The sequence below is a fragment of the Nyctibius grandis genome, chromosome 4 (genome assembly GCF_013368605.1).
Source record: "Nyctibius grandis isolate bNycGra1 chromosome 4, bNycGra1.pri, whole genome shotgun sequence".
NCBI classification, from domain to species: domain Eukaryota; kingdom Metazoa; phylum Chordata; class Aves; order Nyctibiiformes; family Nyctibiidae; genus Nyctibius; species Nyctibius grandis.
The window spans coordinates 16,359,582-16,384,765 of record NC_090661.1 but is presented as its reverse complement, the minus strand read 5'-3'; the positions used below and the strand labels follow the sequence as shown (position 1 = coordinate 16,384,765).

Below are 25,184 nucleotides of genomic sequence, written 5' to 3'. Positions count from 1 at the left end.
GATGCAGGATCCAAAATGGTGTCTCCACAGGACTTTGCTTACTATCTTGCAGACCTGCTGATTAATGTAAGCTCTTGCTGAAGTAATTCGGCATGAGGCTCTGTGGTGTGTGGTACAGTCACCTGAGATCAAGTGGAGCCTTGGGATGCACGCGTCAGTGAGAGGTTTGTTTCTTTGGATTGTTTTGTAGAGTGAAGCTCATGACTGCAGGCAAGTGGTGCAAAATCCTCCCAGAATAATTGCAAAGCTAGTCATCAGCGTGTGCTTTTTTCATCTCACCTTCTCTAACATAGATCCGTAACAACTTGTGCATGTCTGCTTATCTATCTAGACAAAACATTGCTCTGTGCATGTTCCCTAACTGGGAAGAGGATGAGCAGGCAAGCTGTTGTATTTTTTTAGTTCACTGCTTAAGGCTGTGTATCCATGTTGATGAGCACAGTATAGGAACCCATAATAGACTAGACACAAGTAAACAAAGTGGACTGCTACCTTCTTCGGTGTGCACTGTTCACTTTTTTTGCTGCTATGTGGTTAGCTAGGGAGAAGGGGAGATTAATGAGACCATTATACTTAGCACATTTTAATAATCTAAGCATGCCCTTAACATGAAGGGACTTCAGTTACAGAGGTAGCAGAGCATTGAACTGAAAGCAGTGTTATTTAATTGTGCAGGCTTTGCATTTGGGCCCATAATGGAGTGGCCCTGGTTGGAAATAGCACTCTAGTACAGAGATAAAATTGAGTGTGGACATCCTGTTTCTAGATGTCCACACCCTTATCTATACAAGTGGTTATTCTGGAGCTTGAGTTATAGTATCCGATACCATTTCTTTCTGAGGAAGCCAAGCAGTGCAAGTGTAGCCTTTTTAAATGCATGAAAGAAAGTGAAATGCTTATACTTGGGATATTACCCTTGAGGCATGTATCAGGTATGTGGCTGAAGATGATTGTTGAGATGGTCTTGATATAATTTACTTTGCTCAGGAAAGAGAATGTCTTTGAAATAAATGCTGAATGTGATAGTGGCTTTCCTAAATGTTTTTGCTGCAGGCTCCAGGGCATAAGATTTTAGTCACTTAGTAAAGCAGGCTATCCCCAAATGAATCACATCAAAATGTTCACATTTGAACCTGGCAGGAAGCCAGCATATGAGCCATCTGCTTCAAGGTGCAAACCCTCTCATTCACCAGAGCAGAAAGCAGATTTAATACAGGACACCAGGCTAGTAAGTCACTGAAGAGAAGTTAGAAACACACAATGGTATTAGAACTGTAGAAGTCATTAGTTTATGACAAGAAATATGCTTTTTTTCAAGAAATACAAGTGAGCTAACACCAATTCAGATGATAGTAGTATGAACAGTAAATACTTCCGAACGTGTGTGAAACCAGAATGTGCTTGGTTTTTTTTCATTGTCAGATTCACTCTTGTATCGCAGAGACTGTTTGACTGGTTTTTAATTATTACTGCTATTTTTTGATTATGCATTCAGGCACATTTAAGTATATCCTGTAGTTAAAGGCACAAGAGTTATAATTTGGGTTTGGGAGGGTAGAGTTGGTTATCCTGTTTTAGAAAGAGAATTCAACCCTGTACATCTCGATCTGCATCGCTGTTGTGCTGTTGACGGCTCTCCCTGGTTATGTTGTCTGTGAAAGGCTGATTCGTGAGCAGTCAAAGCCGTAGCTCTTTAACTGTGGAATTACAGAGCTGCTTTGTGGGTTTCCATTTTCAGTGTTAAAGGGAGTTTGCAGGCTGGGAATAATATGAGACAACCAACTCCACTGAAAGTCAACTTGCAGTCTGTTTGCAAAAGCTCAAGGCACCTCCAAAATTATCACCAGGCACTTGAAGACTTTCACTGAAGAAAACAGCGTAACAAAGAAATGTATTCTTTATTAAAAAAAGGAAAAAAATTGCATCTAATTGTTAAGCAGTAATCAGACAAACCTTCTGTAAGGGGTTTAATAGGAAAGGAGGAAAGAGCCTTATGCAAAAAACAAAAGAAGCTTTGAAGCCTGATACAAAAATCAGAGATCTTCAAACCCCCTTGCTTTCTAACTTTCCTCACCGAAGTGGGAAGCTAGGTGCGGCTGGGTAAGGAGTCCGAAAGAAAACTCAATTACACCAGAGTGTGTTATTAAGCAGGCATTCTTTATTGCAGCGCTGGGCAGCACTGGGGATTATCCACCATGAGTGCTCCACCGATTTTGCAGATTTTCAGAGATTATATACCATAAAGTTATACATAGTCATAAGATTCCCAAGAACTCATTTACATAGTCATGAGATTTCCCGGAACTCATTAATATATGTAAATGTCCATTCCGCATGCGCAGTCATTTTCTCTGGTGGTCGTCAGGGGTCTTCAGATGAAGGCTTGTAGTCTTCCTCACTGTGTTCGCTGACTGACCCCTGCTTCTGCACAAACTCAGTCCGTGGATCACGTAGGTCATGTAAGCTATGTCCTTCAAGGCAGCTGTTGCAACTCCTTTATCTTTAGGTTTCTGTGCCTCTGTTTTCCCAAAGCCAAGTTGTCTGAAGTGAAATACAGCCATCCTAATTAGAAACTATCTTTTCAAGGCCCAGTCATCTGAAGTGAGATATACCCATCTAAATTAAAAAAAGGCTCCCCTTTGTTTATTTATATAACTAGGTTAGTCGAATGTCTAAGGTATTTACAACATCCTCCTTGTTCTTGGGGTCCCCAACCGTTTCAAGCCCTGATGGAAAGATGGCAAATGCTAATTATGTGCGGGTGTGATAGAAGTCAATATTCATTGTCTTGGCGTGCCGAGGGTCTACATTCACTTAAGAGCTGTAATTTGACACCATATTTAATATTTTAATTGTTTTGAAGCAAACACTGCTCTAGGGGCCCTACCTGCCATGAGAAATAGCGTATCCTTTAACTTGATATATTTTGCAGGAGAAGAGGAAAAAGGACAGTGCTTAACACATCTTGTGTTTAAGACTTTTAGGTATTACTAGAGCCATTAATAATAAACCTCTTGTGTGTTCGACTTAGTAGTGGGAGTACGATTTATATGTGGACAAGTGCATAACTAATCTTGCATTGGAAATTAAGAGCAACTTCCCCATTATTAGTAGAGACATAGCGGTTTATAATGAGGATTGGAGGAGAATTGGACCCCAGCAGATAGAGCAGTAGCTCTCATATATTTCCCATATGGTTGCTTTATCTAACCATCCCTTACTGCTTCTGATGGCTCCTAGCAGTTCATCTTTGCTGAACTGGGAGGGCTGTCGTTCTGGAGTAGAGCGCCTGATGAGTTTGTGGTGTTCTCACTACCATGTAAGTGAGGCTTACACCTGAACGGTGTCAGCCAAGTGTGTTGTGAGCTGCTTTGCCCTTGCAGCTCTGTTTCATGTGATTATTATGGCCTAGAGATTTGGTGAGATGATCCAATAAATTATTTTCTCTTATTAGTTGAGCTAGGTATATTAAGCAGCCAACAGCACTGCATAGGATTCCAGGTCTGGTAGGAGTGCTGCCTTGAGAATCTGGTTTCTCCCAGGAAGAGTTTGACAGCAGCTCAAATGAAGTCTCCCAGTCTCACCCTTCAGTGAAACAAAGTCTCTGGTGGCAGGGCTGCATCCTTCCCTCTTCAGGGATGATTTCATAGACTGGAGTCCTGCCTTGTAAAATTGGTTTGCAAATTCTTTGGATTATTTGGAACAAAAAACTGTATGGAGACAGGGAAATTTGAGAAGGTTTTGAGTTTTGCTTTTCTCTTCCCATATTTCTTTTCCCCTGCAGTTATCATATTTTTTCATGAACTGTTTCTTGAGCAACATGACAATGATCTGCTCTAGAGGGTGGGGAGTGGAAGCTAACATAGAAAGGCATGTTAATGCAATGTCATTAAACTCTTCTGAGACTGGGTTTTGTCTTTGCCCTTCAGGCCTGTAGAGCACAAGCACATTTTCAAGCGAACAGACTTACACCAGAAGAATTACTGAGAAGCAAGGCTGAACATTATCTAAGAACAGACTCTTTCTCACAGGGAAAAACAGGCTTACTTTTTGAATTGCTAATTCTGCTTAATAAAACAAAATCTTATTTAGTTCCTAACAAGCCCTCGGTTTTTCTACTGAATACTAACAGTAGCCGTAGATTAAGAATTAGCCTGAAAATTTATCACAGTTGTCCTGGTTTAGTCTGAAAGTCTGTTTCAGAAGCACTTTTTCAGATCATTGATTTAATAAACTGGGAAGCTTCTGGGCATCTTCTTTTTTCATGATCTATGAACTGTACTGTCCAGAAATATAATTACAGAAAAAATGACTATCTTAATTTAGTTAAATATATGTTTCAATATGTATAGCCCAACCTAAGAGCAATCTGGACCCTCTATAACCATGATAAACAAGTATCCCACCACTGATAGCAGAGTCCCTTTTCTACGTAGGAATTTAATAGGTAGTAGGAGATGTTGGCTCCTGTTATGCTTGGGTTTTATGGAAGCTGCAAGAAAACGGGAAAGATTTTCTCTTCATCTTCTTGAATGATGAAAGTTGGGGCTGGTGGACATTTTCTCTGCAGCAACTCAGCTGAAGATGCCCTTAGGAACCAGAATCTATCCAGATGGTATTGGCACTTGTCATTGTGGCACTTCCCTGTGGCAGCCAGTCAATTACTACACAATACCTGTTGAACTGTTGAAAAAAAATCACAGCAGCTTGAAAGCTCTTCTAAAACACAGAAAAGACGGAAAACCTCAGGGCCTGGTCTGAAGCCTGAAATTTGCAGCGTATATCAGCAAGCATATGACATCAGTGACTGATTGGGAATCAGATGAGGTTTGCAACTTGTTCACTGGCCAGTGTCCTCTTGAAGAAGAGGGGGAGGCATTTTTGTCTTGCAATCTGATATTTGTCTTCTTCATCCCTCTAGCAGCTTGCAGGCTTGCTTTTATATGTGACCCTGCAGTATCATCATAATGGTCCTGGGTGAACATGAACATTTTTTCTGACTTCACCTCTTTTTCTCTCCTCCCACCCATCCCAGATGAAGTGGCAGGTGGACTGAGTGGGAGCAGTGTGAAAATGAATGCAGAGAAAATGTGTGACTCAGCAGTTCAGCAGGGAGCTGCTGAGTGGAAAGGCAACTATTCTCCTCGCACAGTCTGGCATCAGGTTCCGGTTCCCTCAGAGATGAGAATCGGCCATTTATGGATGGAGCTGTGCAGCCCACCAGCAGGGAGAAGGAGCTGTATATTTTTTTCAGCAGAACTTAATTCCAGTAGAGAGGAAAGTTTCTTCTCCAGATTTGTTAAAAATGTTGCCAGTGAAAGGGGAGAAGCATTGGACTAGGAAGATGTAGACCTCAGTTCGCTGCCTGACTTGCTCGCAGATTTTCTGCATGACTTTCCTCCTTGCTTCCCTTTTCTCTTGATGCATCTGTCCATTTTGGTAATCAGTTTGGCTTAAGCAGCAGCAAGACTTTACCAGCTGAGCTTGAAATATGCACGTCTCCAGTGCCTTTCCTGGCTCGTAGATGACACCCATTTCCCTCTCAGTGCTGTCGTTTCAAGAACTCCACAGAGAACATTTGCCTTTCTCGGAATGAAGCTGCTGGATTTAAGCATGCTAGCTGCCACTCAACAGACAAGTGCAAAGGAAAATTGATTATATTTGTGGACTGTCCTCTGTCGCACAAGGGTAAATTAACGTTTTTCCCACTCAATATTAGGAAGGGGCCATTGCAGTGTCTTTCTAAGCAGTTTTGTAATGATGCAAAAAGTTGTGGTATTTTATTGTCGGTTTCTGTGGTTTTCTTTCAAAAGGGAGGACTGAAGCAGATTTTTCTCTGTAGACTAAGGAACAGCAGGTAGACACTTTATATCAGTGGTCATACTTACTAAAAGCTCAGTTTTAAAGCTGTAGTGTGCATCATTGTCACCAAATTTTCCAGACTTGTGTTCCAGAGTTTGATCTTTCAGATGAACTTTTTCCCTTTTGGCCTATCTAGATAACATGCAAAAAACCCCAACACCCACCCCACCCCCCAAAAAAAAACGTATGGGGTGGTGTTCTCTTGAATCTTCAGAGAGCCTGAAACAGTGTCACTTGAGAGCTCTTGAGCAGCTGAACTCCTCTTGATGGGATTATCAACCCAGGAATCAAGAGTGAATTAAATACCAATATTCTTGGCTACTTCCAGTGTGATCATTTTATCAAAAACATCCAACTTTCCCAAGTTGAATCCCTGAATGTTATAAATTTCAGTTGTTCCACACACAGCTATGAATACCTGTAGCTTGGCCCAGATAATTCTTACAGTGCAGGGTAGATACACTTAGTGCAAACTGAAAGCATTAGAAATCATAAATTGAATTTCATCTCGGAATAAGTAACATAGGAGACTGACAGTCAGGTTGGTGGTATGTATACTGAGTCTTCGTGAAGAGTTTTCCATTCCTCCGTGTCAGAGATGGTGGTTACAGTTGCTTGGACCTCTTACTTGGATTAATGATACATCAGGCTTATTTCTTCTTTAAGCTCTGTTACACAGAGGAGAATGAAGTCTGTGGTTACAGTTGGCAGTCCTACAAAGGACCACCGGATGAATCTAACTGGCTTCCAAGTTAGATGCCAAAGTGATTTTAGAATTGCTTTGGTGCCTTGCAGTGTTTGGTGGTAAACTTAGTGGGATATGTGGATCTGTCTGGGCTGTTGCTAGTGTTTGAATTAAGCTGTCTGGTATCTTCTGAAGTAGCTCTCCAGGTGGTTTTGCATTACAAATGCAAGATCTACCAACCACAAATTCTTGGCAGCTAAAACTTGGACTTTTTCCAGAGTGGAATGGGAAGTACTGAGGCAATTACTTGTTGTAAATTCCTTCTATCTCCAGTCAGGCGGTAGTAGGTAGCTGTAGGGTGCATTTGGGAATGTTTTTCTTTGAGCTCCTAATCTGGATACTTTCAGGGACTAGATGCTCTCCTCCCAATCAGTTGTTTTATTCAGCCATTTGGAAAAGGTAAATGTATCAAACTCTTGTAAACAGAGCGGGTCAGGGATCAAGTGTAGTAGAAGTAGCCAGTACCATATCATGACTGGGAAGGTCAAAAAAAAAAAAATCATGAAGGAGTCAGAGAGAAAGAGAGGTGTTCTTACGATAGCAGCAAGAGTTGGAAATAGCATTCCCAGCTTTCAACACAGCTCATTAGATCTTGAGTGTAATTTTTAACATATCAGATGAGTTAGGAGCACAGAGCATCAAGAAAAAACAGACTTTCCTAGGTGGTGAATTATATCCATCTGTAAACAGGAATGATGCTTCTGTCATTATGTTTAGCTCCTTAACATCCGAGATTGGCTGGTTATAAAGAAGTTCAGTAAAAGTTTCAGAGTTGTTAGAATAGTGACCCTCCAGTTGGTTTCCTGCAGAAAGAGGAATGTAAATACACCAGGTGTGTTTGCCATGCAAGTATGAAAGGTCCCCTTCCTCTTACCCACTTCCTCCCGTAGCACTGCAGTGCAAAAGAAAGATTTACTTTTGGTCCAAAAGCTAATTATTCTGTTTCCATCCTTTTCATACTGCAGTGGCAAGCAAAAAAGAGAATGTCTTCTTAGCCAATACCTTTCTGCTAAAGCTCCAGTCTTTGATTATATGAGCTGTCTTTTTATCCTCCAGCACAAACTCTCTCTCATTCACGTGCGCTCTGAGGCAGCTCATTCAGCTTTGATGTGTCTTGCCAGCATCTGGACTTGCCTGCAATCAGTGTGTCTTATGACCTGCAGATTTAACAAGGTCTTGACCAGATATGTGAAGTACAATGCCAGGGCTATGTCCTACATATGCAATATAGGTGCATATGAAAGCAAGCAATTGATTTGCAGACCCGTATCAGTAGTATACGTTCGTCTACTGTTCTCTAATCAATAGCAGGTCTCCCTAGCAGTTAGATGGAAATCAGAGACACTGATTGCAGTAGGCAGTTGCATTTTGGTATCTGAAGATGTAGAGGCTATACGTGGATGTGGGACTCCAGTGTGAAGTGCTGGTAATCTTGATGGATGTGAAGTATTGCTGGCATGTTCATACTTTGCAATGCTTCCACACTGTGGTCCCTTCCTATACAGTAAATTCTTGCCGTTCACAGTCATCATGAAGATATAGATAAGTTCAGAGGGAGATGGATCTCCACACACATAAATATAAGACAATGAAGCTGAGCTGCTGTGGTGTGTTGGCTGCTGCAGCTTGAGAGTTGGCAGAACAGGTGAGGCCTGTTTTTCTCTCCTATCTTGCGTGTCTGGCAGGTAGTTCCACAGACCTCGGGGATTCCACCACGAATTAAGAAGAAGCCACCATTAACAAAATTTGTATTTCCTAGTGAAAAGGCAGTACCACCCAATCCCCCAGAAGCATAATTCCCACAGGCACAGTGTGATGGATATAAGTAAAAGTCCAATAACTGTAGGAGCACTATGTTTTCATTGCTGGGGTAGCTTTTATTTCTATTATAAAAATCCTTTTGGTAAGGAACAAGTCTTTTTTTCATCTTAAAAATACATTGTTAAATTAAGTCTGCCAACAGAGCAGTGTCAATTCCTTGAGCATTAGCACCCATGCACAAGAGAGGGCACAAGTTCCTTTTACAATGCTAACTTCATTAGGAAATACAGCCAGGATATGTTGTCCTAGAGGGTTGTTGTTTGTTTTGTTTTGTTTTTCTCTGAAACCTCTAAGTATGAATCAGTTGAGTTACAGAGCTGCTGATGCCTCGCCCACAGCAGCATTTGGTTGGATCATGGCATGCTTGTTACTGTGAGGCATTTTTAACTTATCATTACTACAGTGCTTTTTCGTGTTTCTATTAAGTCTAGTACTCTAAGCACATTTTTCTGAGAGTGTATACAGGTATTGTTTCATTCTTCTGCCTTTTATGTACCCACATACGAAGTCAGAAGAAGAAAGAGACGGAGACACAGGAGTTTTCACATGGGCATTGTATGACTTATGGAAGCCAGCTGTTCCCTTGTGAGTGGACAAAGATGTTTCCCTGTATAGATTATTCCATAGCAAAGTGTTGTGCCCTTTATTTTTGGCAGCTTGTACTGGCGGCTACTTTTAAGGAAAGAATGCAGATGGATGGATCAGTGGCTTGGTCCAGAAAGTTCCTTTCCCTGAGCAGCAAGGATGAGGTTAAGGTTATGGTGCTGTTTTGAAATTTCAAGTTGCTTTAACAAGCTATATGGCTGCTACAGATGTCAGAGACCTTTTAATTCTTCTGCCAAAGGGTTTTTTCTAGTAAGTGTGGTCCTGTGTCAAAGCAGAAGTACTCGTGGAACTAGAATCCCGATCTCCATGATGCAGGAGTTCAGGAGGATATCACATGGATGTTAGATTCCACTGTCAGTCAAAACACTAGCAGAGGATATGCTTAATTCACTCCTCCTTGATGTAGTCATCCTTGTCAGCTGTCTCAAGACCTTCACACTGACCTTGACACAAGAAAACTTTACTGGTGTCTCACTCATTTATTACCTAATCTGTGCACTGAAAGAATCCAGGGCCCATTAGGGCAAATAATACAGGAATATAGTCTTGTGAGTTGAAGTATGAATGGTAATTGAAGTATTGTTTAAAGCTGACACAGTTAAATCAATAGAGAACCCTAGGTGGGCATCGTTATGTTTGTCAAAATCTAATCTTCTGTAATTTGGAGTAGCAAATTTTTGAGTGGACTTTAATTAATCCAGGGCACTTTCTTTGTATACCCACGACATGAATCTTAATCTATACATTTATACATACAAATTCAGACAATTCTCCAGTATTTTAGTTTTACTATATTAATGAAAATACCTGTTGGTAACAGTATCAATTCAGCAGAGCTGGAATTCTGGGCTCCTAGGCTCATAGACCAGTTCTCTACCTTATGCAGTGAAAATAATTGAAAGTAGAAGTAGTCTATTGTCCTTCATATAGGGCAGTCATAAGAAGGAGAGTGTGGCTCCTACAATTGTAGAGCTGTTGCTAGACAACACTGGAATACCAGGAATTAGGCTTCTAGGCTGTGGAGAGGCATAGATTCCCATGGTTACAGAGACAGAGTGGTCCCCTAACTTTGACATCTTTGTTCCAGAAGGCGTGTGGTTAAGTGGCCTTCACATCATCGTATTAGAGTCAGGGTTCTGTTTCCAACCTAGACAGAAATTACATTGTAAAATCTCAGGCTGTTAGAGATATGAAACAATTTAACTGCTGCATGAGGCAGGTGAAGGAGCTTTAGGTCAACTAAAAAAAAGATCTTCTGAAATATTATGACTTATAAAAAATAGTTGAAAGCTGAGCTTAAAATCTGCATTCCCTGGCTCCTTGTTCTGGTTGTCTTTGCAAAGATGTTTTAGTTCCGCTCTGTGTGTATTTTATCTTGAGCTTTGGGGAGGCGTATCCAAGAAAGGAAGTCACTAGGATTTGCAGAAACAGTGAATAGGTTCATTAGCCATTCTTAGGGACAGAGGTGCATTATTTAAAGATAAAAGAAAAGTCGAACTTAAAACATGCGTAGTGAAAATGGAAGGTTGGAGACTTCAGGAGCAAACCATAACAAACTATATGTAAATAGATATTTTTGAAGCTTTATATGTCAGCCACAGGTGGATGTCTTTTTGCAAGGATGGCAAAAATTATTTCTGACATCAAAATTCTGTCCCTGCTAAATTTCAAATTCCAGTTCCAAAACACAGAGCAGAAACATCCCATGAAAATAGCAGGAAAAAAATGACAATCATTAACAAGGGTTTTCCCCTCAAATCTTGTCCAAGTCCAGTGAGACATGAAGCAGTTTCGAAGCCTGAAAATTTTCAACTTTAACTGCTAAGTTTTAGCACATTATAGAAAATGAAAACAAAGGTCAGCATTGAAAGTATTTAGGCAGCCTTAACTGTGGCTGCTTAATGTGGCCACTGTCTTCTCCTCCTGGAGAGCTTGTGAGTCCAGCTCTATGTAGCATGGTATCAAAAGTCAGGTGTTAAGCATATGGTCAGTGTCCCTGGACACCAAGGACTGCATCTGGGCTCTCTGTGTTTCTTCGGGGGGTTTGTCATGGACTGTAGATTACTGGCTGGAGCCTGAAGGTCAGAGAGGTAGAGCTCCCATGATGTCTTGAGCTATATTGCAGAAACTGTCTGCTTTTCTTTGCAAAGTGCTATTTTCAAGCGGTTGTCTTCTAGCATTCAAGACATACAGATGAAAGTGAAGGAAGTTTTACCACTGTGAGAAATACAGGCTGGGATTGTTGACAATTCTGATTTTACCTCTTTAGTTCCATATTTTTCCATGTTTTATTGACCTGTATTTAATATGAAATTTTGATAGTGTTTATGCAAATTACCATACTGAGTCCTTCCTGGCAAATAGTCAGCTAATTTCAGCATATACCTGTGGTATGATGTACATGGATGAATGTCTATCTAGATGCACATTCTCTATGCTTTGTGAGAAATACCTGTGTAAAGACAATGCAAATAGCTACATATAACCAGTTATACCCAGCATACCCTGCTGAGGCCACTACCCGTCATAAACTGACTGGAGTTATTTTGAAAATTAGTAACCTGAGCTCCTGGGAAAGTACCTGGTAGTACCTTGAAGGTGCTCCTTCTTGTGTCTCTGGACCTCTCCAGTGATTACACAATGATGACCTTCTTGTTGCTGGGCAGCTGTGGGAATGGAGAACCTTGTAAAGGAAGCCCTCAGTGTTTCCCAAACACTTTGTTCTCTTGTACAGGGATGGATGTCCTAAGGTCTGTTTCAGTGAGGGGAGGGAGAGCAATCACAGAGTGGGAATAAACATCTTAAGTTCTTGTCCACTCTCATATTTTTGTATTTTAGAAATCAGAATGGGATATTTTCATGAATCTTTACTGTACCAATGGCCAGACCCTCATCTGATACACGGATCCTATGTTTCATTTGCCTAATTAGAGCTGCAGCTAGTTTATGGATGCTTATCTGACTTAGAGTTACTATTGTGAGACATTTAGAAAAATGTCTGATGAGAGGAACATTTTGGAGAAACCTGACCTGGAAGGTCCAATGATGGAAGGGCCAATGACATGGCCTTTCCCTGGGGCACAGGTGGCTGGCTTAGGCTTAAGGCTACAGTGTTGTACACAGGGCAGCCTTGGGGCTTTCCTCATATAGAAAGATGTAAATCAGTAGTACTTAGGTCAAACGAGTCTGATCTTTCACTCCTTTTAGCTTGTAAATTAATTTATATCTATAGAGACTATGTTTAAAATACTGTTACTGAGGGACTGGCCACTCCAGTGCATATTTCCACTGAATGGAATAGCATTACAACATTATTAAATAGCTCTTGAGTATGAATTCATACAAGAAATAGGTTATTAGAATAAAGTCTATTTTATTAGTGCCTTAGGACACTCAGCCAAAACCCAGAGCCCTTGAGTGCTATTCAGACACGTAACATGAAACAGTCTCTATCTGAGAAATTTCTAATCAAATTAAACAAAGCAGACAAATAATGGGAAATAGAGAAATTGAGGCAGGGAGGGACAAAATGGGTTCTCTGCCACCATGTAGCTGGGAAGTGTGGAGCTAGGAAATGGCACAGATGGTTCCCTTTAAAAAGTAAAAACAAAAAGGTGCAGCGATGTGAATGAGAATTTATTAACAACAAAGCCCAGAATCTGCACCTCCGGAAAGAAAGGGAAAATAATTTATCCGCCCACACTCACTCTTTTCTGACGAAGGCAGGTGAATACAGCTGCACTAATAGAGTGTGACGCTCACAATCCTGAGCTGCGCTTACTGATGCAGAACTGAGAGGTAACCATCGTCTCTAGGAAAACAATAGCCCTTGCAGCCTCTGCGGTGGCTGCAGGGTTACATACTATTCATTCCCTGCACATGTCATTTTCACATGAAGGTCCTTCCAATCCAGCTGTTATGGAGTCAATGGATAAAGCTGAAGGACAACAAGGACAGCTGAACAGGAAGGAGCAGTCCCTGAAAACCTCACAGAAAACAGCACCGCTTGGTTGGGCTGACCGGTGGAATGGATTAATGCCTGGACACAGCATGTATCTGTTTGTCCTCTCACAGATACTGGTAAGGCAGCTTGTCATTGCTTTGAAATGCTGGGACCCTTCTTTTAAGCTCTGTTGGCTTGGGAGCTTTCCTACTCATTCATTGTAGATGTAGCAATGGACATAGCTGCAATCCTCTCATTTCTGCAGCCACCTCTTGTTGCCCTGCTTTGCAAACAGCCCCTGCCTTTTGATGTCCCAGACTCCCATCCCATTCCCTGCCTCTCTGCAAATGCCTCCTTTGCCAAATGACCCATCTCCCAAGAAATCCATCTTCTGTAACTGATATGTATGGGGGTAAATAACCATCTTGTTAAAAAGTGGGCTGGGAGGTATATCCTTTGGAGTTGCAGTGTACCCTTCATGGTCGGGGATGAGGGTATACCTCTCTGTGAGGGTGTTAAATATAGTGTCATTGGTTTTGTAGTTTTATGTTAACTGTGGTGTGTGCAGCAACCTTAAGTGGTTCAAATTAAATGTTTCAACATGTGTATGTTTGTGTGTTTGTATCTGTTTATAGGGATGCCTATGTGAACATGGGTATTTGAGAGATCTTTGCATAGTATGAGATAGGCCTTAACAGTCTTTTAATAACGTACAAAGTTCTCTGAATTACCAGTTTTGATCTAAAAGTAATAATGCTGAAAGTTCAGAAGTCAGAGGAATCGGTTGCTCTTTCATTGTACAGGCTACCATGGACAGTCCTTTTGCTAGTGTAGATCAGAGTAAGCTTCCTTAACTCAGTGCTACGCATCTAGTTAATGGTAGCAGAGCATTTAGCCTTCAGTCTTTTTATTCTTATTAAGCTACAGCCTAGAAAATACCTGACTTCTTAAAGCAAAGATGATGATCAACGTGAAATCAATGAGAATTAAATTAGTTAATTATGCAGTCTTGAAATGAAAATGAATGTTTGTATAATGAGAGATGCTCATTATGTATTTTCTGATTGATTGCACAGCTTCTCTGCATGATGCTGTGGTACAGCACTTACGGGACCATCCCAGCAGCTCAGAATGCCTTTGACCTGCTGTCTTACATGCTTATCCCATTTAAACAGGTTTTGTTAGATCAAGGGGAGGTAAGTCCCTGTACTCCTCTCTGGTTATATAGTTGATGTGTGTAGCCTTGGGTCGTGCTTCTAATATCTCTTCTGATTAAGAGTATAATACACATGTACTTCATATAATATAGTGACTGCTGCATTGTGTGTGTGTCCTGAAATGGTGAAAACAGATCCATACTTTATTTTCAAGATACAGGGCTGCATTTTTGGCTCTGGCATTAGATCAGCACAGCAGATCTTTCATAATGTGCAAATGATTGCAAATGAAACAAAGCAATAGGAAATCAGCCCACAAAGGTTTAGTCCACAGTAAAGGGAGAGCTGGAACTTAATTTATTAGGATAGATAGAAACTTGAATTCTGGAGGAATGGATCAACCCACATAAAGGGTGCAAATCACAAGATACTCAGTCACAAAATCCTATTTTTGTTGAGTGGTTAGAGCATATCTATGTGCAGTAAATGTATTTCAGGTGTACTAGGTGTACAGATTCAATTATATCTACAAAGCTACCCCAGTAAATTTGCTTAGCATCTCACCATGACATAATGACACGTATACCAGTATGATTCATCCGATAAATTACTTGGGTAATTATACCCACTGCAGATTCCTCTAGTGTGGCCAGAACCTTAATTAAATGGTGAGCAGCTACTTTAAAAAATCAGGTGAAATATATTTGCTATCAGAATGCTTAGATTCATTGTACATAATCTTTGTAGCAGAGGCTATGCTGTACAAGTAGGAAATCTGACTCAGTGCCTCTTGTGGCTGAAGTATAGTGGAGACTGTTTTCTGCCTTCTCTTAATGTTTACGAGCTGCATGTTGCCTGCTCTTTTGTTTATTTGAAAGAAGCACTTTTTCTTTGCCCTTTCTCAGTTGGATCTATTATGCACAATCAGAGCTCTTCACAGAGTATTGCCTGTATCTTATTTGCAGTGGGTCGATCATTAACAAATTGTTTCTTACAGAAAATCCCTGATTTATAGAGTTTTGACATAAAATAAACGTTCAGTGTGGAGGAAACTGATTCCTAGAATGCACCACAGGAACACCCCAAGTATGACTGTGCAGATGTTCATGCATATCTTTGAGGACTGTTTATTATAGCACTATTTTCAAGTTAAATTTGCACAGTAAACAGTAAAGGCAAAGAAATCTTCTGACATTAAAATAAGAAAATGACAGCTCTTAACTCAGAATTTCTCTTTAGCTGTACTAGTGGGTCAGAAACAGAGTAAAATTCCTTGCCCACTGAAGCCTATTAGAATTTAATTTTGCACCTACTACTGAGAATAGACTGAACTCTAAACTACTTAAATATGACTAAGACATTCAAGTGAATTTCATTGCCGGTGCTATGAATGAACCTGATGGTATTTCACAGAATGTGTAGAAAATGTAGAAAAATCCTCTGTGGCTGGGTTTCATGTAAGGACTCACAAACACGGGGTCCTTTGCCACAGTATAAAATTACACTGACTGTGGCAATGAAATGTTGATCTAGGCTGCAAAATTGAATCATTGATCCAGATCTCAATTTTGGCAATGCATGAGAGTAGGAAGCAGATTTCGTGTTTGCCTTCACAGTGATATCCAGTTTTTAGACCTTCTGAGATGCTGGGGCTTAGAGATTGTTTCCATTTCAGTCTTCTCCAAAGCCTGGCATTTTTTCTGTTGGTGGTGGTAGCTTTTCCACAGACAAGAGTATGGTATGACTAAATGTGCTTGGGAAATCCAAGAATGAATACACAGTTTGCCAAGAATGTGCATGTAGACACTATATTGTGCCCTTAAATATTTTATGAATCATTGTCAATTCTTTTTTTTCACAGGACCTGACTAGAATTGGGAGCATTGTTGTATCGTATATCCTGCTGTCTTTAGCTTCTCTAGGACTGTTATTTGTAGGGTCTCTGGTAAGTTATGATACTGTGCAAGCTGTATTGATGCCCTTTTTCAGTGAGTTTTTATAAGATGTCTAATTTACCTGAAGTTGTTGATGTTATGCCCAAGTTGATTGTAAAGCAACATCTTTGGGGCTATTTCTATATATAATCTGCTTGCTTTCACAGAGGAATCATGACTACACTTTCCTTATTCAATTTCTTGATGAATTGGGGATTACACTGATGGTTTTTATTCTTTCCATCCACAGATGGGCAAACTATTTTCACTTAAATAGAAGGGATGTGGTCCGGTAACGGGACCATCTAATATCGCTGCCTTATGAATTGCCTGCAAAGCATCCATTGACTTAAGTGGCAGAAAGAGCTGTTCCAGAGCACCAGTGTACTTGTGAACCTAATGCCCTTGTAGATGTAGGCCAATCACAGAATCACAGAATGTTAGGGATTGGAAGGGACCTCGAAAGATCATCTAGTCCAATCCCCCTGCCGGGGCAGGATTGCCTAGACCATATCACACAGGAACGCGTCCAGGCGGGTTTTGAATGTCTCCAGAGAAGGAGACTCCACAACCTCTCTGGGCAGCCTGTTCCAGTGTTCAGTCACCCTCACCGTAAAGAAGTTTTTCCTCAAATTTATGCGGAACCTCCTGCGTTCCAGCTTGCACCCATTGCCCCTTGTCCTGTCAAGGGATGTCACTGAGAAGAGCCTGGCTCCATCCTCTTGACACTTGTCCTTTACATATTTATAAACATTAATGAGGTCACCCCTCAGTCTCCTCTTCTCCAAGCTAAAGAGACCCAGCTCCCTCAGCCTCTCCTCATAAGGGAGATGTTCCACCCCCTTAATCATCTTCGTGGCTCTGCGCTGGACTCTCTCTAGCAGTTCCCTGTCCTTCTTGAACTGAGGGGCCCAGAACTGGACACAATACTCCAGATGCGGCCTCACCAGGGCAGAGTAGAGGGGGAGGAGAACCTCTCTCGACCCAGCTGCAGAACAAGATTAGTGGCGGACCGCAATTAACCTAGCTAGCTGTTAGCTGTTTGGGAGCAGGAGGAGTGTATTGTATTTCTCCATTGATTATGTAACTGGCACAAAGTTGTGTGGTAGATGGGAAAGCTATGGAGAATTCTTTCTTTTAGGGAGCTCTAACTGAACATGGCTTTTCATACCCCTGTATACTGTTCTGTTAGAGTGGGAATGCAGTTCCTGAACATGCAGGTGGAACATCACCTCCTGTCCTTACAGCAGTGCACCTTCAGGTAGCTCAGGAAGGTGAAGCTGTACTATGTACCTGCCATTTGAGTGATGCACAGTATAATGAATTACATCATAGAATCATGGGACTGTTGGTGAGAAGGGACCTCTAGAGATTGCTAGTCTAACATCCTGCTTGAAGCAGGGCTGTTGCCAACACTCGATAAGGTCAGCCATGCATTTTTCTACACAGGTTTTGAAAACCTCCAGGGAAGGAGATGTATCATCTTTCTAGGTAACTGTGCCACAACTGCATGGCACTCTTGGGGAAGAATTTTTTCCTGTTGTCTGATCTGAATTTCCCAAAGCTGAATGTCCGATCTGAATTTCTGCAACTTGTGGCCATTGTCCCTTGTGGTATCAGCTGCCACTACCAAGAAGAGTCTGTCTGCATCATCTCTGGAGCTGCCCTTCAAGTAGTTGCAGACTGCTGTTAGATCACCCCAGCCTCCTCTTTGCCAGGCTGAACAAGCCCAATTCCCTTCACCTTTTTCAAAGGTCATGTGCTCCAGACCCCTCACCTCCTTTGTAGCCCTCCACTGGGCCCACTCTAGTTTGTCCATATGTGTCTTAAATTGGACACAGTATTCAAGGTGCAGCTGCATCAGTGCCAAGGAGAGGGGAATATCTCCTTTGACTTGCTTGCCACACTCCCTGGTAGAAAGTTTGTTGTATTACATACCATGGTTAAGTTCACTCAGAGGCAGCACAGTGGGAAAATCTTCTGTTTAATGTATCGGGTGAATGTACTTTTTAAAACCATTCACAAGGCAAAGTAATTAGTGTTAATGCATCCATTATTGTGATCATTGATGTAGGCAAGGAAGTTAGTTGGGTTTATGCAATTTTCTGCTTTTTTTGATGCTGCTGTTCCTTATCCAGATTAATTTTGTCCTCAAAAAATAAACTTCTGGTGATTTTGTAATTGCAAATATTAAAGAACAAAAATGGGACATCTGAGAATTGCGATGAACTGTGTGAATTCCAGGTAATTTTGCATCAAAACATTCTGAGTTGAAAATCAGAATAGCAGGGGTGTGATTTTTCTGCATATCCAACCTATTTCTTGGTGGATGGAAACATTTTATTGCTGACCCATTCTTAGCACAGAAAGTAATTTTAAATGAAACTTCTCTATGTCCAAAAATTCTGATCTCAGTTTGAACTGCTTTGTATTAGTAACTCCTTGCAAGTGAACGCCTATACCAGTGTAGATGAGAGCAGACTTGGCCTGTTTTTAAGTGTTGGTTTAAACTTTTGTCCTGGGATCTGTGCTAACAGTCTTCTAGCTAGAGTGGAGGCACGAACGTCACTGTGTTACAGCCTGTTCTCTGGATGAGTTGCAGAGCATCAGAATATAAGAAATGTCCTGTGAGTTCAGACCGATGGTCATCCTTGCCCAATACGTTCTCTCTAACAGTGGCGTTAGGAAGGAGAGGCTGTTTAGAGAGAGCATATGAGCCTCGTCCCTTCCTACCTACCTGTTACCTTACTCTCTGACATCTCAGGTCATGCTGTTCTGCAATTTGAAGACATCTGCTTCTACCAGTATTTAGGGAATAAGGTATAAAACAGTCATTAGCAGAACATTGAAAATAATGTAGTGATGGAGCTAAGCAAGGTTTCTAGAATCCCAGCCTGGTGGACAACAGATAGTTGCGTGAAGACAGTTTACTTTATTTTCCCTCTGTCTCAGCTGATTGATCTCTCGTGTTCTCTCTCTCTCTCTCTCTCTCTCTCTCTCTCACACACACACACACACATACAATGGGTTTTAAGTGATGTGCTGCCTAGAAGGGACCTTGAAGGGGTCTTTTACATTTAGGAGTGCCTTTATGATGAAATCTTTCTTTCCCAAATGTACCGTTCTCTCTTTATAGAGGGACCTGATAAATCAGTCCCACACTGATGGCATACCAGAGAAAAGCATCTTAAGAATTTTTTTTATTCAGCAACTGTGATAACTTACACTAATGCTTTAGTAGTTCCCTGGGGAAGGGAGCAACCTGTTTAAAGCAACAAAGTACCTGTATAATGTGGACCAATAACTTTTAGGCCATGTAACAAGGCTGAGAAATGGTCATCAAGTAGATTCTAAGAAGTGGTACCAAGAGAACAGAGGTCCTGTCTGGTCTGTGCACATGCTGAAGTCCAGCTCATTCCTGTATCGGGGAATTTGTGACTCTAATACATGTAGAGTGAATTTTCCAGGAGAGCAGACCTCAGCTAACATTTGAGGCACTTTTCTGAGAATACCCAGGTACCTGAATGCTTTGGGAGGTTAGCAATCACAGTGAAAATAAAAGGCTGGATAGTGCTTGAGGCTTGTATGAGATGCTGTTTGTTTTCCGTCTCATATAATGGCGTGTTAAGACCCAGGCAGCTGCAGAAAACCAGCACTGAGCTGTCTAGTCCTCCTGAACAGGTTTTCATAGCTGACTATTTTTCCATTATTTAGTTTAACCCCATCACTTTTAAGTATAACTTAATTTCTTCCAGTGTCTTGGGCAGCTCCTTATTTACCACACACTTCCTTCAACCTAAAGAAAAGCTGCTTTGTGTCTAGGGTGAACTTTTTGTTCCTTTGGATTTACAGTGTGTTAAGTCACCAGTAAAATCAATCCTGCGTCACCATACCAGCTCTAGAATCTGTAAAATATAATTGGTACCTAGACCTTACTCTTGGCCCTCAGCACAAGTGTTGATTTTAGTAACAACAGCACTCTCCAGCAGTACAAAGTTGTTGAGCAGATACTTTACACTGTGAACTGCTCAGCTATTACAGTCTTGCAGTCTGTGAAAGAACCATGGTTAGTAGTGTGGGACTGCCAAGCTCTAGAAGTCATCTTGGGGAATGAAAATAGAATCAGATCTTCAAGCTTCTTGCTTGTCATCCAACAGGCCAAGCATGTAGGACAGACTCAGTTCAGACTTGGCCCCAAATTTGTGTAATATAAAAGTCTAGTAATCATGTTCCTATGTTTGCTTTTGTAATTACAGTGTACTCTGATTAACTGAAACAAAAAGATTTGTTTGAAGTAACTGTCAGAGGAATACTGCTGCTTTGTGAGAGTCTAACATTTGCTAGAGCTGACTTATGGACAGAAATTAAAACTTGCTTCACTTCCTTTCATTCTTTAGGCTCAGAGAAATGAGAGTACATGAAGACACACGGGCACAAGAAAATTCTTGTATAAAATCCTGTACAAGCTAATGTGCTTTAGTAGCCTAGGAAGAGAAAATTGACCTTTTTTAATGGCACATTTTCAAAATTCAACTGTCCATTTAAAAGCCATATAAGAAAAGGATGGAAGAGGCTTTACTTTGGAAAATATGACCTGTTCTTCTTAGTCTCAAAAGGATGCATGTCAGTACAATATAGTTTGTATAACATTTAGCCTGAGTGATACTGCTCCTAGTTCAATGCCAGAGGGATGAAGTTGGCCTAAGGTTCCAGATCCTGGAATTCAGAGGTGGGCTTGAAATTTTTAACTGAGGCCTGTGTGGAGGATTAAACAGTCTACTGATACAATCTCCAAATCATCTAGTCTGCCACAGCTTCCGTGCAAACCAATATGATACAGTAATTTTTTAGATTCATGCCATTTCAAATCTTTCATTAATTTATATTATAAACTTTAATATTACATTTATGTCCTAGAACTTCACAAGATTTATTATTTCATGTCTATACAATCAGATAATTAGATTACAAAACAGTCTTTGCTGTTGACCAGAAACTGATATGGGCATTCTGAGCCTCAAAACCAGGTACATCAAAATCGCAGCCTTTTAAAAAATGGTTGGTTTATACATGAATTCAGGGTACAGTGACAGATTATCAAAGAAAGATGTGCAGTTCAGGAAAATTATATTTACTTTTCTTAACTCAGATATATCTAAATTTTAGATGGAAAACTATTAAGCCAGGAGAGGTATGATTTGTAGAATAATATAGTAGATTTTTATTTTGTAAACAAGCCTAGGAAGGGTAAGCAACTGAACAAAAGGACAGTGATATCACGTTGGCTTTCATATGATGGTCACAAGCACATTCCGCTTCCACTGTATCCCCGAGTTAAGCCTGGACAGCTCTGTGGAAACCTCTGTGGCTGAAAGCAGGTTTGAATGGGTAAACGTGAGTTCTTGTACCATGCACCACAAAGCTACTCCTGCATGGAACTTTCCTGTCCTCTTCAGTACCCTCCAGTTCTAATACATTATAGTGAGCTGGGATGCTGCCCTAAAGACCCATCCTCTAGGCTGTCTGGAAGGGCTGGCAACAAGCAGAAAGCTTTTTTAAATGTTTGTTTCCTCCAGTTTTGGCATCTACTCAGAGCCCGTCCAGATCCCCCCTTTCCACTACAAGAGGACAGACGCCAATCTGTGAGCCGGCAGCCTTCATTCACATACTCGGAGTGGACAGAGGATAAAAATGAGGATGACTTCCTAGATTTGGATCCCGTACCAGAGACTCCGGTCTTTGACTGCGTAATGGATATTAAAGCGGAGACAGATCCAGCTACTCTAACGGTTAAATCCGTGGGCTTGCAAGAAAGGTAGGGTAGATGTGACTAATAGGGCGAAGTCTGGTCCCAGATTTTGTGGATTTAGGAGTTCTGTGCCTAGTAGGAAGCTTTGTTGCCTTCATGAATGTCACTTTAAAATGTGGTTTTAAAGCCAAGGACCTGCTTTATTTCCTGTCTGGTTTTCGATCCAATCATAAATATAAACATATTAGCCAAAAAACATACAGTTTCTAGACAGCTGTCAACAAGTGTTATTAAAAGCATCATTTCTTTCCTTTGAAATACCCATTTGTGTTTGATCAGTCTCTTGCCATTCCCCAAAATGGTAACTGCATAGCATGAAATTCACTATAAGGTGGTGAAAGCTTTTACCTCTGAAAGAAGTGGATCTTGTTGACTTTTTTCTGTCACTCATGCTGGAGGATTAGTCCTTTCTCCAAAAGCAAACCATAAGATAAGTGGTAATCTGCAATAATTCTCGTATAAGTGGGTTAGTCCCAAAGTAAATTAATTTCTTTGAAATTAACCCAGTAATGAAACTTTGGGGTGAGCTGGTGTTCACTGCTTGAACTGTCAGAGCCACGGAGCTTCTCAGAGAGATTCACAGCTGGGAGAAGGCAGTTTTAAGATAAAAGGAAGATCTTTTTCTGTTTTGTGTTCTTTCAGTTGTCTTAGTGAAATATAACAAAGAACTTGATGATAGACATCCTAGGAAGAAATTCTGCAAAGGTGATGATATTATGAATAAGGATGAGGTTACTGAAGGGCCCAACATAGCAAAGTATCACCTTTCTTTATTTCTAGGTTTTCAAGCTTAGTTGGAGTGCTAACCATAGTTAATTCTCATATCTAGAACTTAAACCAAAGGGCAGAACTTAGATTTTAAGAAGTATGATGCTGACTTTCCAAAGCTCCACATGACACAGTGAAAGGAAATGTTACAGAAGAGGCTTTTAATTTGCACTCTGTGAGCTCAGAAATTTTTTTTCTCATTTTATTCTTGGTTACATTTGTCCTAAAATGTCCTGCCTTTTGTTGTTATGTTCTACTTTAAATATGAGATTGCAGTAACCTCTGGGGCTTGTTCCTGAACCTTCTGCTATCAGTGAGTTTTGCCATTGTTTTTCATTATGGGCAAGATTGGGCTTGAAATGCATCAGTCATTTGTGCTTTTCACTGTCCCTGATTTCATTCCATCTCTCTTCATTTTAAAGATGCTGACATTTGTTCTCAGGTGACCGCTAGCCTGCAGGAAAGATACTCACTGTTTCAAGACAATTGGGGAATATCAGTTGGCGAGTATCAATTGGTTCAAGTCATGAATTACAATGAAAAAACTGTCAAAGAAGTAGAGATGGGAAAAAGAAAGCAATTGCTTGAAGTTCTTACACTAGGTAGAACGTGTACACTCAAGATGTAAAATAAACATGTTTTCAACATACACATGTGCTTGAGAAGCCAGACCGTTTCAGGTTTGAGCTGTGCTCTGACAGATTCAATTTACATCGAGCATTGGTCACTCTTCCTTTGTTTGGCGTTGTGTTGAATTATCTACCTATCCCTCTTTTGCATCCATTCTGCTTCTCCATCTTACTTCCCTCTCATTCTTTAACTACCTACGCCATTAGAAGGGAAATCAGTAGGTAAATTCAAACAGCACTGAGTGTTACTCTTAAGAAGAAACAATCTCATTTCCTCATGCTGAAAAACTATTAATATCTTTATGTATGTAGCCTCTTCTACCTTAAAAGAACCAAAAGCATTCGTTATCAAATGCAGCTGTTTCTGGGGAGGAACGTAGTAGCTATTTAACAGCACGCAGGAGGGGTAGGGTCAAATCTTTTGAAAGGTGTTACTAAAGACTCAGTGTCTGCCACTAGTGATCATGTTTCATCCAAAATCACTTCCCCATGACTGTGAATCATAGCAGGAGGCTGGCTGCACATTCTTTTGGAAAAACTCCTGAATCCAGAAAAGGGCTGTGATCCAAGTAACAACTTCTACTGTCTTCTCTGTGAGCTGGTCATGCCTGCATGTTTACATGGTTTTTCAACAGCTCCTGCAAACACCTCCTGACTAGATTTTACCAGTTGAGAGTCATCAAAAATAGGTTTACTGTGTGAATGCATAGACCATTGCATCTAGTAATCATCATATTGTGTGATTTTTATTATTACGTTCAAGATATTTAAATATAGATTCACTGATGGCATTTGAATCTTACTTTTGTCTGTGATATGTGAGATTGACAGAAGCTCAGAAATGTTTTAAAACTACATTTAATAAGTAGTGCAGACATTTTGACTTTTTTGTTTTGTTTTGTGGCTAACTTACAGTAAAGCCACTAAAAATTCTACACTCAACAGCATCTCTGTTTTTCATGTAACTTAAAACATTGGGACCCTCATTTTGCCCTTCTCATGAGGTACTGTTTTGGAAAGAATGTTTTTCAGACAGAAAAAATATTTGCTGTAATGATTGGCTTCTCATGTCTTTATTAATGCTGAACTGGTAGTATTTATCCCAAGATCTTACCCTACTGGTGTTGTTTGTGCTACTAATAAATGGTTATTCAGTAGGATCTGGCCTGATGAAAACTAAGACCAAAATTTTCACCTATAATGTCTAAAATGTCAGTTTGTATTTAGGCATCCAGAAATATGGTGTGATTTACACAAGTATGAAAACTTTCCTGCAGTTAGCTGCTCAGCACCTTTGACAAGCAAGTTGCTTCTATTTAGGTGACAAAGTATACAGTTACCTCACTACAGACAACACTTGGAATTGCTGGCCTTCATATTCCAGTGTACAAAATCATCTTCTGGTCTTGTCTACACAAGAAGCGTCACCCATTTTTCACAGTGACTAAAATGTACACAACAGAACCAGCTGGGTGCTTTTCTAAAAGTTGCTGTTTATCTGTCATTGGGACTGTGTCCATTGCTGACAGTGATGGGTCAGTCTGTTCTGTTGTAAGCAGATCTTTCTGTTTTGCAGGAGAGGTTCAAATGTCTCACTCACGCTGGATATGTGTACCCCAGGGTGCTCTGAGCAAGGTTTTGGCTATGTCATGTCACCACGGGAACAGTCAGCCCAAGAATACCTCCAGACGGCATCAAACATCCTTACTGAAGAGGAACTGCACAAGAAAGCACTGGATCCTTTCATACTGCAGGCGGAGTTCTTTGTGAGTATCTGACCTCTCTCTTTTAGGAGCATCAGAAAAAATGGGATGTTTTCTCTCTTCTATGAACCTTGCTGTTATTTTCTGCAAGTCTAAAATTAGTACATACAAACTCCACTTCCATCAGTGAAGCATTTAATGCAGTTC

The 25,184-nt window shown here is 40.6% G+C and overlaps 1 protein-coding gene across 1 annotated transcript in view; it reads left to right on the top strand.

Moving 5' to 3' along the window:
• The window catches only part of PTPN5 (protein tyrosine phosphatase non-receptor type 5), an 81,808-nt gene that overhangs the window by 30,440 nt on the left and 26,184 nt on the right, over positions 1 to 25,184 (top strand). Inside the window, exons 3-7 of the mRNA XM_068398702.1 lie at positions 12,933 to 13,114; positions 14,054 to 14,173; positions 15,996 to 16,079; positions 21,645 to 21,883; positions 24,851 to 25,040. Of these exons, the coding sequence (XP_068254803.1) occupies positions 12,953 to 13,114; positions 14,054 to 14,173; positions 15,996 to 16,079; positions 21,645 to 21,883; positions 24,851 to 25,040 (795 nt within the window). The 5' untranslated portion in view covers positions 12,933 to 12,952. The remainder of the gene's footprint in view (positions 1 to 12,932; positions 13,115 to 14,053; positions 14,174 to 15,995; positions 16,080 to 21,644; positions 21,884 to 24,850; positions 25,041 to 25,184) is intronic.